Below are 14,715 nucleotides of genomic sequence, written 5' to 3'. Positions count from 1 at the left end.
AAAATGTCAATGTCAAGAAAGAAAAAGGATGGCTAAGGAACACTTCTAGGTTTGAAGAGACAGGAAAACTAAAATGTATGATCATGGATTGGATCTTGGGGGAAGGCGGCTTAAGATATCAAGGACCTAACAGGGACAGTGATAAAGTTTGAGCTGAATTACATATTAAATAATGGCATTTTATCAATGTTAGATTTCCTCATTTTCATAGTTGTACAGTGCTCACATGTGAGGATATCCCTTGTGTTTAGGAAATGTACACATAAACACTTAGAGGTTAAAGAAAGAACAATTTCAAGTGTACATGTGACTATCGAGTGGTTCGGAAAATAAATTTAAAATACACACACACATTAGGAGTAAGACAGCAAGCAATCGCACGAACTATAAAGCAAACTGGATAAAAGAAAAACCAAGTAAAGGATAAATGAAGTTCTTTGTGCTATTCCTGAAACTTCTCTAAAGTTGCAATTATATCAACATGAAAGAAATGAGATTTATATAATTTTATCTTTATAAAGCTGCATACAAAAGCATTTTGGGACCTAACAGGAAAACCTACGAATATACAGCATTACACTTGGGTGTCTCAAAACAACTGTGATGCTGTTCCTTCTCTCACCTTTCTAACAGATTGTGGATCGCTTTGAAGAGCAGTGTCCGACATTCATAGGAAAGGCCATTTTCCCAGAGTCCTTCTTCCACAACTGAAAAAAGCAAAACAAAACAAAAAATTGAACCAGTAAGTAGGACATCCAAATAAAAATAAACTTTTAAGACATTTTTCTAAAGCAAAGTTAATGAATTCATTTAGATGATCTCAAACTGAAACAGAGAAAGGAACTTAAACGCTTGCCAAAAGTCATAAAATACCTATGTACGGGAGGAAATAACATGTTTCAATTTTAAAGTCTTTGGAATGTAAGCATAGTACAACTCCTCTCCGGTAAAGGTCATTCCAACCCAATTTTTCAAAATTTGAAATCATTCAAAGCATTCAAATCGTTCTAATTTCTTTAAAAATTTTTTCTTTCTTTAACTGTTCTAAAGGCGGTCTCTTAATAGGATTTTAAGGACATGACTTTAGGAAAAATGCCAGGAAATTAAATCTTAATATAAGATCAAATTTATTTCCTAAACTCATAATTTCATTAATGTCGGACATTTGGGGAAGTATCATATTTGCCTTTGAAATATATTATAACACTAAGCCCCAAGTAACTCTAACACCAAGAGAATCCAACAGACTAACAATGCCCCATGCATTCCTAACATTCTTTTCATATATGAAAGGATATAAAACGCCCTAGAGAAGACAGTTAATTTCCTTTTAAATTATATTAGTTCAGTTCAAGATAGCAAAAAATTGGGAGGATGGAAACCACATTTGCAGAAGAAAATTCTCTCTCTCTCTTACTTGTTATCTTGACAAAAGCACTCACCAGAGAAAATTCTGACAGAGAATTAAAACACACATTAAGTCCACATGCATTTATAACGCTTTTACCACACCAAGAGACATCTCGAAATCCATCTCCATATTCTCCAATCACACAGAATTAGAAAAAGTGTATTTACATTCATGGGGTTCATTGATAGCACTTTTTTTAAATTATAAAACTGGGTTTGTTTGTTTGTTTTTTTTTTTTTTTTTGGTACATCATCAGGTTTTTATTTTCCTATGTGGCTAACCATGATTTACCAAATTTTCCCAAAGCCACCTCTGTCAGAAACATTTTATTATTTACCACAAGAGAAACGGAAATAAAGTACAGCAAAGAAACAAATGTCCCACTAGCAGCAGACTACTTCTGGTCAGGACAAAACAACCAACAGCTTTCTACAATCCTCTGAAAGTGGATTCTTTATAGATCTGTGTTCTCACACATCTATCTTCTGGGTAGAGCTTTTCCTGGGTGAGAAAGAGAGCTAACATTTCAATAAAATGAACAACACATATTAATTTGCTTTTCCTTCCTTATGTGTCTCATTGATTCTAAGACACCATCAATTTTTTTTTAATGTTTTTGAGAGAGAAAGACAGTGCAAGCAGGGGCGAGGCAGAGAGAGAGGGAGTCACAAAATCCAAAGTAGGCGCCAGGCTCCCAGCTATCAGCACAGAGCTCCACGCGGGGCTCAGACCCACGAACTGAGAGATAATGACCTGAACCTAAGTCGGACACTTAACTGACTGAGCCACCCAGACACCCCAACACCATCAATTTTCAGATGCACCATTATTTTATTTATCGCTAAAGGTGGTGGGGTAAGCTCCTAATTAAACTATAACATGCCTCTAATCACTTAGGATTCTTAATTTGCAATTATTTAAAGTGCTCCTTTAGATTTATTGACATTTTTTTTCAATATCATTACTGTACATACATAAAACGGATAATATAAGCTGAAGAGAAAAGAAAAAAGGTTAGAAATTCCTAAAACTTGGGGCGCCTGAGTAGCTCAGTCGGTTGGGTGTCCAACTCTTGATTTCCACTGAGGTCATGATCTCAAAGTTCATGGGATTGAGCCCCAAGTTGGGCTTCGTGCTTACAGCATGGGGCCTGCTTGGAGTATTTTCTTTTTCTCTTTCTTTCTGTCTCTCTCTCCCTCTCTCAAAATAAATAAACTTTTAAAAAAATTCCTAAAAGTTCATCAGCAAAGTGTAACTCTTCTGAATCACATTTTCCATCAGTCACTAATGTCAGTTAGTGTTTTCTATATAATAGTCTTTTGCGTCATAAAGAGTGCTGGTGATGTAGCATTTATGAAAGAGTTGCATCTTTTTTCCAAGATTTTCTTCCAAGTTGGTGACAGCTATTCTGTATGTTGTTAAAAAAAAGTTAATCAAAATCTTCAAATACACTTTAACAGGCCCCCGTAAATTCTTAAACCAATTATCAACATTGTGTCATCTGTTTCAACCACCTTGCTTTCTTTTTGTTTTTCTTGATATACTTTAAAGATAAGAACATACTTTGGTATACAACAAATCAGAACCTAAGCAAGGTCTACAAATTGCCTTTCATGTTATATCTCTTAATTCTCCTTAATCTGTAACAGCTCATCTCCTTTGAACATGCATTAACTCACTGAAAAAAAACAGGTATCATATAGCATACTTCATATTATATATATTCTTATTGCCACCTCATGATACCATTTTTTAATGTTGATGCTACTTGGACCTTAACAGAAGATGCGAAAGTTTTCAAACAACCATAACTCTCTATTTCTTCCTCAAATAGTCCTGAAATATTTTAACTGAAATATTTAAGTGTTTAAATGTTATGTCATGCAAGGTGGAATACTAAACAAGTTTGAGCAATGCCAACTACACCACAATGGTAAGATACCATTATAATTTTATTCTGATTTCAACAATTTTAATTTTTTTTTTAACGTTTATTTATTTTTGAGACACAGAGAGACAGAGCATGAATAGGGGAGGGGCAGAGAGAGAGGGAGACACAGAATCCGAAACAGGCTCCAGGCTCTGAGCTGTCAGCACAGAGCCCGACACGGGGCTCGAACCCACGGACTGTGAGATCATGACCTGAGCCGAAGTCAGATGCTTAACCGACTGAGCCACCCAGGCACCCCTGATTTCAACAATTTTAAAACAGACTATAGAGCTGATTTTTTTTCCTTTGAAAAAATTCTTAAAAGAACAATTACAGAAGACCTACAATTAACATCATACTTAATATTAAAAGACTGAATATTTTCCCCCTAATATCAAGAACAAGGCAAGGATGTCTGCCGTCACCACTCTTTTTCCAGCTTTAGAGGAGGTGTCAGCCAATACGATAAGGCAAGAAAAAAAAAATACCAATCATACTAATTCAAATAGAAGAGGTAAATATCTCTATTCATAGATGACATGACTGTTAGAAAATCCCACAGAATCAGCAACAACAACAACAACAAATAGTTACTAGATCTAAAACTGAATTTAGTTAGTTCACAGTATACTAGGGTCAACAGAAATTTTAAAAATCCTATTTCTATATACTTTAATGAGTAAGAAATTACATTTTTAATTATCATTTACAATAGCACCCAAACCCACGAAACTCTTGGATATAAAACTTACAAATTATGTGCAAGAATTATACGCTAAAAACTCGATACTGATAAAAGAAATCAAAAAGACATAAATAAATGCAAAGGTATACATTGATCATGGACTGAAAAAGTTACTATTGTTATCAATATTAGATCTAGAGAGTCAACTAAACAAATCTAGAGAGTCAACTCGGTTCTAATCAAAAATCTCTGCAGGACTTTTTACACAAGGAGATGCCAAGTCTACATATTTCTATGACAAAGCAAAGGAACTAGAATCACCAAAATAATATGGTAAAAGAAAAATGTAGTTGGGAGACTTACACCACCTGATTTCTAGATTTACTAAAAAACTAGAAGTGACAACATAGCATAGTACTAGAGAAAAGTCAGATATATAGATCAACAGAATAAAGAGTCCAGAAATAGACCCGCAAATATACTGTCAATTAATTTCCAAAAAAGACGCAAAGGCAATTCAGTGGAGAAAGGACAGTCTTTTCAACAAATGGTGCTGAAATAAATGAATATCCTTATGCAAAACAAAACAAAACAAAAGCTTCAAACTCTACCTCACACCACTTAGAAAAATTCAACGCAGTGCTGAGGTGGCTCAGTAGGTTAAGTATCTGACTTCGACTCAGAGCTTGGAGCCTGCTTTGGATTGTGTGTCTCCCTCTCTCTCTGCCCCTCCCCTGCTTATGCTTGCTCTCTCTCTCTCTCTCTCTCTCTCTCAAACATAAACATTTTTTAAAAAGTTAAAAATAAAACAAATTTTAGAAAAAGAAAAATTAACCTAATATTGCAAAACCTAAAATTATAAAATTTCAAAAACATAGGAGAAACTTTATATAAGCTTAGGTTAGCAAAGATTTCTTAGATATGACACCAAAAGCATGGTCCATAATGCAAAACTGTTAACCAGGGCTTCATCAAAATGAAGACCTCTACTCTTCAAAACACATGTAAAAGTTATGTTAAGCTACAGAAAAGACAAGCCACAAATGAGGGATAAGCAGTCACAAATCATATATCAGACAAGAACCTGTATTTACAATATGCTCTTCTGTTTTAAAACTATCAAAACTCAACACTAAGGGAGGGGAAAAAAAAAGTTTAATGGACAATAGATCTGAACAGAGCTTCACCGAAAAAGGTATATAAATGGCAAATAAAAACATGAAAAGGTGCTTGAAACATCACCAATTATTAAAGAGATGAAAATTAAAATCACAATAAAATATTATCCATCAGAACGGCTTAAAAGAAAAACTGAGTACTACGTGCTAGCAAGCATACACAGTAACTGTAATGCTCATCTACTGCTGAAAGGAATGCAAACATAGTACAGCCACATTGGAAAAGCTGACTTTGGCAATATTTTCTGAAGTGAAACACATATTTGCCATGCAGACCAGCAATACCCATCGTAGGGGTGTGTGTGTGTGTGTGTGTGTGTGTGTGTGTGTGTGTGCGCGCGCGCGCGCGCACACACACACCCATACATATATACATTTATATATATTTTTTTTTTCAAGCAGAGTAAGAACTGTGTCCACATGAAAAACTGTAGCAAATGTTTATATGTGTCTTCCCCCCCCCACCCCAAAATAATGCCAGGAACTGGAAACCACCCAAAAGTCCCTCCACTGGAAAGAACAAAGAGTAGATACTCCACACACTGGGATACTATTCAAAAATAAAAAGAACTGTTGCTACACTCAAAACATGGATGAATGTCATTATACAAAGTGAAAAAGGCCATCATAATAAAAGCCACATGCTTTATGATTCATTCATATGGCATTCTTGCAAAGGCAAATTTAAGGTAATGCAAACTGCTCAGTGGATTCCCATTCCCATCGTTGGAATGGGAGTGGCTGATAACAAAGGGACATGGGAAATCTAGGACATCATGGAACTATTTTACATCTTGATTGCGGTGGTGGTTACATAACTGTACGTTTGGAAAAACACGTAGAGCTATACAATCTTTTACTGCTCTACATAAACTCATTTTACTGTTGAGCAAGCCTTCTGAACCTAAGCTATTATGAATATACTTCCATTACTTTTTATATTTTTAATGTGGAAGATGAGAACAGGGTGTGAATCAGAAGGACTCCTACTCTGCTCAGTTGGTTAAATATCCAACTCTTGATTTGGGCTCAGGTCATGATCCCACAACTCATGAGAACAAGCCCAGCAATGGGCTCCGAGCTGACAGCAAGGAGTTAGAGCTTGCTTGGGATTCTCTCTCTTCCTCTCTCTCTGCCATTCCCATGCTCAAATTCTCTCTCTCTCTCTCTCTCTCTCTCTCTCTCTCTCTCTCACACACACACACACACACACAAATAAATAAATATTAAAACACACACACACACAAAACCATTTCACCCACAAGAGACCACAGACCAAAGTGGTCCATCCACACAATACAATATAAATTATATTATGTACTTCGTATTAAATACTGCAAATAATGCAAAGAGAACAAAAATATTTCTCTAAAACGTTTCTCTAAAAATTTTTAAACACCGGGGAGCCTGGGTGGCTCAGTCAGTTGGACGTCCGACTTTGGTTCAGGTCATGATCTCGTAGCTCATGGGCTCAAGCCCCATGGTGGGCTGTGTGCTGACAACTTGGAGCCTGGAGCCTGCTTCAGATTCTGTGTCTCCCTCTCTCTCTGCCCCTCCCCTGCTCATGCTCTCTTTCCCTCTGTGTCTCTGTCTCTGTCTCTCTCTCTCTCTGAGAAATAAACATTACATTTTTAAAAAATTTTTTAAATACTGAAAACTTTCAAAAATACCTTTACCAATATTACTTTTTATACGGTAATTCTCATATCTTACTTTGTATTATATAAATATATATTACATAAATTAATACAAAGTTTAGGCACCAATTTAACAGAACACAGAGAAGAAAGCAGTAACACAAAGAAACACAAATCATACTATATTAAGCTCTTGTTTAAGGAAAGTATACTAAAACTTAAGAAGCGACAGGAAATTATGGGGTGCACTGCTGGCTCAGTCAGAGCATGTGACTCTTAATCTCAGGGTTGTGAGTCCAAGTGCCACATTGAGCATGGAACCTACTTAAAGAAACAACAGAAAATTATAGATTATCCTATAATTTACCAGGAAATTTTAAAATATAAGTCACTAAAGGTAATTAAAAAGGGCTCAGTGTTTGGACTTCATACGAACATCTAAGTTTCATCTTACATATTAAAGATTCGAGAGTAGTCAATAATTTATTGGAAGCCAACAACTGTAATCAAAAATTACCCCTCTAGTAAATGATATCGATGTTAGGCTATACATATAAAGACAGTGCATTATTTTGCTAGTAGTATTTTAATTTACTGTTTAGATACAGCAAATATATTTGTGGAAAGGAACAGAAGTCAGACCAAACTTTCTTTTCTACTTCATATACAGAATCTTCAGAAACATAAGATCAACGTAGGTTTCAATGAATCTCCAAAATGCCAACATAAGTTAAATCTAGAATATCATTTTTGGAATCTAATAGATATTTGGCCAACACACACTGGCCCATAGTTTTTGGGTGTGTTATGCCTTAAGCACCAGGCTAGAAATTAGGAATGCGCTCCATAAGCTAATACAGACTTTGAAAATCACTGTAAGGCAACAACTACTTTGAATTTGTTGTAGTACAGCTATCACATATTAAAAAGTCTTATTTTTAAATAACAAGATAAATAACTTACAGTCAAGGCTTTACTATTTGTCAAGCTTTGAATCAAGCACTATATGTAAATGGGTGGCAGAAAGAACATTTTCACCACATCATGAGACAGAGTAAAGAGCAATGTGGCATTCACTTTAGCCACTTAGTATCTGACTTCTTCTTATCACTTGGAATTGTCTGTTTCATAAGTCAGAGGTCAAATATAGTCACCCCTCAAAGGAGCTGAAACAGATTCTCTCCTCTTTTCATCTCCTGCAATATGGACAAAGATACAGGTGCTAAAGTCCATTAGATGCTCACACACCACACCTTCAACTCTGGATCTAGTGACACCGAAGAAAGAGAGTTCTTTCCCTTCTTTTCTTTCTCTCTCTCTCTCTCTCTTTCTTTAAAGATTTTATTTTTAAGTGATCTCTACACCCAACGTGGGGCTTGAACTCACAATCCTGAGATCAAGAGTCTCCCACTCTACAGACTGAGCCAACCAGGCTCCCCTACACAGAGAGATCTTTCTGTCAGCACTAGAACTAGAAGGTGTAAGATCAAGTTTCTGGTGCTCAAGTAGCAGAGCTGCTGCAGCATCTAGCGCTCAATGATGACACTGATAACATTCTCATCAAATCAATTCTGCAGCACCGAGCCTAAGACTGACACATAGTTCTGTGAACATTCAATATTCTGTTAATCAACTCCTTTTCCTAGTTTGCGACAAAGAATTCTGACCAATACAGCTTATTCTAATCTACATTTTATAACAAGAAAACTAAGGCTAAAAAATCTGTTTTTTCAGTTCATTTATTTTTAAGAGAGAGCGAGAGTGACAGAGAGCAAGAGGGGGGGGGGCAGAGAGAGCGGGGAAACACAGAATCCGAAGCGGGCTCCAGGCTCCGAGCTGTCAGCACCGAGCCTGACGTGGGGCTCGAACTCACAAGCCGCGAGATCATGACCTGAGCAGAAGTCGGACGCTTAACCGTCTGAGCCACCCAGGTGCCACAAGGCTTAAAAATCTTAAAATTTGCCCAGGGTCACACAACTAATAAATTCAAGAATCTAGAGTCAAATGTATTAAGAAGCTAAGATAATGGGGCGCCTAGGTGGCTCAGTCAGTTAAGAGTCCGACTTCCGCTCAGGTCATGATCTCGTGGTTCTTGAGTTCGAGCCCCACGTCAGGCTCGGTGCTGACAGCTCAGAGCCTGGAGCCTGCTTTGGATTCTGTGTCTTCCTGTCTCTCTGTCCCACCCTTATTTGTGCTATATCTCTCAAAAATAAGTAAACATTAAAAAAAAAAAAAAAGGAAGATAACAGGATCAAGTGTATTTTATATCTACTTTTATAAACAGGAAATATACAAATTATCCCATTAATTAAACTCCACAAGGATAAGCAATTTATTTGCATAGCTGCAGTGACTACGACATATCAGATATTCATAAACATGTGCTCAGTTGACCTAGTATCGTATGAGCACATACCTTTCAAATTTCATTGGATTTAGCTTCAATCTGAAATCTCCTTATACTGAGTTAAGAGGATTAGTGGCAAAGATAGGATTCAAGTCCCAGTTTGGGGACTAACACCCATGCTCTTTCCACTATACCACACTTCTCCATAGGGTTAGAAATTTTTTAAATTTCAGGAATAGAATTTAGTGTTTCATTACTTATATATAACACCTAGCGCTCATCCCAACAAGTGTCCTCCTGAATGCCCCTGACCCCTTTAGCCCTTCCCCCGCCCAACACCCCACGAGCAACCCTCAGTTTGTTCTCTGCATTTAAGAGTCTCTTATGGTTTGTCCCGCTCTCTTTTTATATTATTTTTGCTTCCCTTCTCTTATGTTCATCTGTTTTGTATCTTAAATTCCACATGAGTGAAATCATACGATATTTGTCTTTCTCTGACTTATTTCGCCTAGCATAATACACTCTAGTTCCATCCAAGTTGTTGCAAATGGCAAGATTTCATTCCTTTTCATCACTGAGTAATATTCCGTTGAAGATATACACCACACCTTCTTTATCCATTCATCAGTCGATGGACATTTGGGCTCTTTCTATACTTTGGCTATTGCCGATAGTGCTGCTATAAACACTGGGGTGCATGTGCCCCTTCGAATCAGCACTCCTGTATCCTTGGGCTAAATCCCTAGTAGTGCAATTGGTGGGTTGTGGAGCAGTTCTATTTTTAATTTTTTGAGGAACCTCCATACTGTTTTCCAGACTGGCTGCACTACTTTGCATTCCCCCAGCAACGCAAAAGGGTTGTTCCCCTTTCTCCGCATCCTGGCCAACATCTGTTGTTGCCTGAGTCATTAATGTTAGCGATTCTGACAGGTGTGAGGTGGTATCTCATTGTGGTTTTGATTTGTGTTTCTCTAATGAGTGATGCTGAGCATCTTTTCATGTGTCTGTTAGCTATCTGGATGTCTTCTCTGGAAAAGTGTCTAATCGTGTCTTTTGCCCATTTCTTCACTGGATTGCTTTTTGGGTGTTGAGTTTGATAACTTCTTTGTAGATTTTGGATACTCTTTATCAGATACGTCATTTGAAAATATCTTCTCCCATTCCATCAGTTGCCTTTTAGTTTTGCTGATTGTTTCCTTTGCTGTGCAGAAGCTTTTTATCTTGATGAGGTCCCAACAGTTCATTTTTGCTTTTGTTTCTCTTGACTCTGGAGATGTGTTAAGAAGTCGCTGCGGCTTAAGGTCAAAGATGCTGTTGCCGGTTTTCTCTTCTACAATTTCGATGGCTTCCTGTCTTGCATTTAGGTTTTTCTTCCATTTTGAGTTTATTTTTGTGTGTGGTGTAAGAAAGTGGTCCAGGTTCATTCTTCTGCATGTCACTGCCCAGTATTCCCAACACCGTGTGCTTTATCAAAGATTAGCTGGCCATACATTTGCGGGTCCATTTCTGGGTTCTCGGTTTTGTTCTGTTGATCTATGTGTCTGTTCTTGTGCCAGTACCATACTGTCTTCGTGATTACAGCTTTGTATTACAGCTTGAAGCCCAGAATTGTGATGCCTCCAGGTTTGGTTTTCCTTTTCAGGATTGCTATGGCTATCTGGCCGGGGTCTTTTCTGGTCCCATACAAATTTTAGGATTGTTGTTCTAGCTCTGAATGCTGGTGTTATTTTGATAGGGATTGCACTGAATGTGGAGACTGCTTTGCGTAGCATCGACACTTTAACGGTATTTGTTCTTCTAGTCCATGAGCATGGAATGTTTTTCCATTTGTGTGTGTGTGTGTCTTCTTCAATTTCTTTCATAAGCTTTCTATAGTTTTCAGTGTATAGAGTTTTCACATCTCTGGTTAGGTTTATTCCTAGGTTTCTGGTGCAATTGTGAGTGGGATCGATTCCTTGATTTCTATTTCTGCTGCTTCATTATTGGTGAATAGAACTGCAACCAATTTCTGTGCATTGATTTTATATCCTGCTACTTTGCTGAATTCATGTACCAGCTCTAGCAGGTTTTTGGTGGAGTCTTTTGGGTTTTCCACATAGAGTATCACATAATCTGCAAAGAGTCCCCTCTTCTTAATACTGGCTACAAAGGCAAACTTTGACACTGAAGTAAAATTTCCCTTTGGATCCATAATTTGCATCTTAAACTAATGTGTTCTTACATAGTTGCAAGTAATTTTTTCAACAGTTAAACAAAACTGAAATTGTTTCTGCAATCTATTCATACAGCTCCATGATAAAATCAGAGAAAATCACATTTTAGCGTTTTAAACTAGTTTTTTTTTTCCTGAGATACCTTCTTCTCAAGGTGAAATTTAAACTAACATTCCATTTGCTTGATATTTAGATTCTTCAGAAAGTACTGAGTGGGGCCGTGGGAGGGGGAGAGAGGCCAAACACTAGTTAGTCTAAATTAAGTTTCCATAAATGACAGAAGATGCATTCACTCACTACCTGATTCTCTCCCTTCCAAGGTGGGCTAGGAAGAAAAGTACCCACCAAGAAATCTATAGAAAGCCTTCAGGTGCTGGGGCCCATCTTTATGAAATCTACAGTCTCCCCAGGGTATCCTGTCTCCATCTTTACAATAAAAAAAGCTGTTCTAATTCTTTTGAACTTTCCAGTTTACATTTAAATGCTTATTAATTCTTTCAGAACATAAAGTAGTGGGGTGCCTGGGTGGCTCAGTCCGATAAGCGGTTAAGCGTCCCACCCTTGATTTCAGCTCAGGTCGTGATCTCAAGGTTCCTGGGATGGAGCCCGGCACTGGCCTGGCCTCACTGACAGCACAGAGACTGATTGTGATTCTCTGTCTCTCCTGTCTCTGCCCCTCCCCCACCAGCAAGGGCAAGCTCACTCTCGCTCTCTCTCAGTAATAAATAAATGAACATTCAAAAACATATTTAAAAAGACTCTCTCTAGAGTATTTATAAATCTTCTTACACGTAATGGAAGAATTTTTCTAAAACTTTGTTACTCTCAGAAAAGCAAGCACCAGAAGACCTAAAATGCGTATACGAGAAATGAGTGGCGAGATTCAACCAAAACAATGAATTCCTAAATTAAAACATTCCCCTGTTGTTTTGTGGTCTATTATAGCCAAGCTAAAACTGAAAAAGAAAACTAAGTAGTACAGCAGCTGCCTGTCTACAAAGAAAAACTATTTTGGCACTAAAGTTATCACACTGAAGTTGTAAATGCTATAATCAGGATTTGTTGAAACCGCTGTTTTTCAACATTTTTTAATACAGTAATCCTGATAATCAAATATTTAAACTGTGAAAGTACTATATGTTTTTCTTTGAGCAGGAAACAGTGTTTCAGAAAGGAAAATTTAAATAGTAATAATTATGACTTAGTGCCCAAATAATTTTTCAAAATCCTCACAAATTGTAATATAACTTCTTTCAACTTTGAGAAACATGGCTCCTTGCAGAATTAATAAGCTTCTCTGAAGAAAAACCATATAAAAGGTTCAGGAAAAAAGTCAATATGGCAAAATATCAAAGCAGCATATACTTCAATGATTTTGTGTTTCCCAGCAGAGATCTTGGAAAGATACCCCTTCCAATTCGACAAATGAAACTGACATACTTTACTTGAAGGGGAAAAAGTGGGAGGAGGGAGACTGGAATCGGGTAGGGAGGAGCATAAAGATTGTGAAACCTTGAAGAAATTCAAGCTCATGCTTTTAGAATTTAGGTCACCCTGCCTTACACAGTTTAAAAGTAGAATTACTTTCAAAGAATACATATTTCCTCTGAGCTATGATACATATTTCCTTTTAATGTATCATATTGCAGCAACAGCTGAAATGAACGTCTAGACATCAAAAACACTTCTTACTCCCACCTACTGCTTTTTTACCTCAGGCATCAAAACTAATGAAACCTATTATCCAGAACATTGAGTTCAGTAACCACATTGGCCATTGCAAATATTGGAGGGGGGAGGGGCACTTTCAGGGATGGCACTCCTTATTCAGCCATTAAAATTACTGAAAATCAAATTTTGTTCCAAACTCCAGAAATACAAACAGATTAAAGCAAGGCACATGAAACAAGAAGATGACTTCCCAGTTAGATTTCAGTAACAAACTGCTAAAGATAGCACAGCTCTGAATGCGGGATTTATAATTTGCCCACTGCCTTTGTTTTCAATCTTTATCTGCTATTTATAAAGCATACTAGTTTTTTTAAACTGCTTTATTTCTTCACTGCTTTAAATTGTTACATCTCCCAAGAATTACACTAAGCAGAAATCATAATGAAAAATTTATCAATTTAATTTTATGGGTTGCATCAAATGAAATGCTTTAAAGCGAAATACAGAGAGAATTCTGAAGTATCTGCTTTCTGAAGATTGACTTACAAAAAATTTGAGTAACAAAGCAACACAATGCTACATTAATTCTGAAATATAGCATTATACCCATAAAAAATCCAATTATATACAACACAATTGATCACAGTTCTGCTGCCATCGACTGCCTTGTAAAATCCATATTTAAAGTCATTAATAACTAAATGGACGTATTACTTATATCAAATTCAACCTACTTAGAGTTCTAATTTCCCTGAATTGCTCGTGGGTGTAGAATATTTGGTATCACTTAACAAATCTATATTGAAAATGGATTTTAACTTTCCCAAAGTCAATTTAATCAACTAAATAAGACTTAGAGACAGAAGATACATATCAAAATGTTCCATCTGTTCTGACCTATTTGTAACTTTAAATGATTACAAATATTGGTAATATTCATAAGACAGAAGTACAGTTGTGACTCAAAATTTTTTTCTAAGTTTTTAAGATCTGAGTATAACTGACACACAATGTTACATTAGTTTCAAGTGTACAACATAGTGACTCAATTTCTCTGTGTCATGCTATGTTCCCCGCAAGTGTAGCTACCATCTGTGATTCAAAATTTTAATAGTATAATGTTTTACTAAGGAATCTCTAACAGCATGAGTTCTCTGCCAGTTGCAGGATAACCAGAATTTTAATGATGGCTTCTACACAGCATTGTAGCAGTTGAGACATGACCCAAGTTAGCATTTCAATGGATCACAGGACTCCATGTAAAGCTACTAAACTTTAAATTGAAGGAGACCATAAAACTAAATTTCTAGATAAATTGAACAAAACCTTCAAAAGACAATTGCTACAGAAAACAGTCAGGCTGCAATGTTTCTTTAATAGCTACACCGTGGGGAAAAAAAAATCTTGCACAATGGCTGTTACTGACTCCTGAGAACCAACTTGCCCCCATTTGCTACTCCTTTCAGAGATTTTTTTTTTAAATAATTATTAGTTTTACCCTTTAAAGCTACTAATATGCTCTTAATTTTGTTATATGATACACATAAACAAAGGCCTAGAAGGACAGCCACCAAAATCAAGTTATGTTTGGTTGCTGGATTATCTTCTTTACCAGTTTATGTTTGAAATAGGTTTTTTGAAAT

At 36.6% G+C, this 14,715-nt stretch overlaps 1 protein-coding gene across 2 annotated transcripts in view; it reads right to left on the bottom strand.

Moving 5' to 3' along the window:
• Window positions 1–14,715, bottom strand: part of MED13L (mediator complex subunit 13L) — a 304,666-nt gene that overhangs the window by 145,316 nt on the left and 144,635 nt on the right. For both annotated transcript variants that reach the window (XM_030335708.1, XM_030335707.1), the window contains exon 3: window positions 623–707. In XM_030335708.1, coding sequence (XP_030191568.1) covers window positions 623–707 — 85 coding nt within the window. The remainder of the gene's footprint in view (window positions 1–622; window positions 708–14,715) is intronic.

This window comes from Lynx canadensis, chromosome D3 (assembly GCF_007474595.2).
Source record: "Lynx canadensis isolate LIC74 chromosome D3, mLynCan4.pri.v2, whole genome shotgun sequence".
NCBI classification, from domain to species: domain Eukaryota; kingdom Metazoa; phylum Chordata; class Mammalia; order Carnivora; family Felidae; genus Lynx; species Lynx canadensis.
The sequence above is the reverse complement of the archived record's forward strand: the minus strand, read 5'-3'. Positions and strand labels throughout refer to the sequence as shown.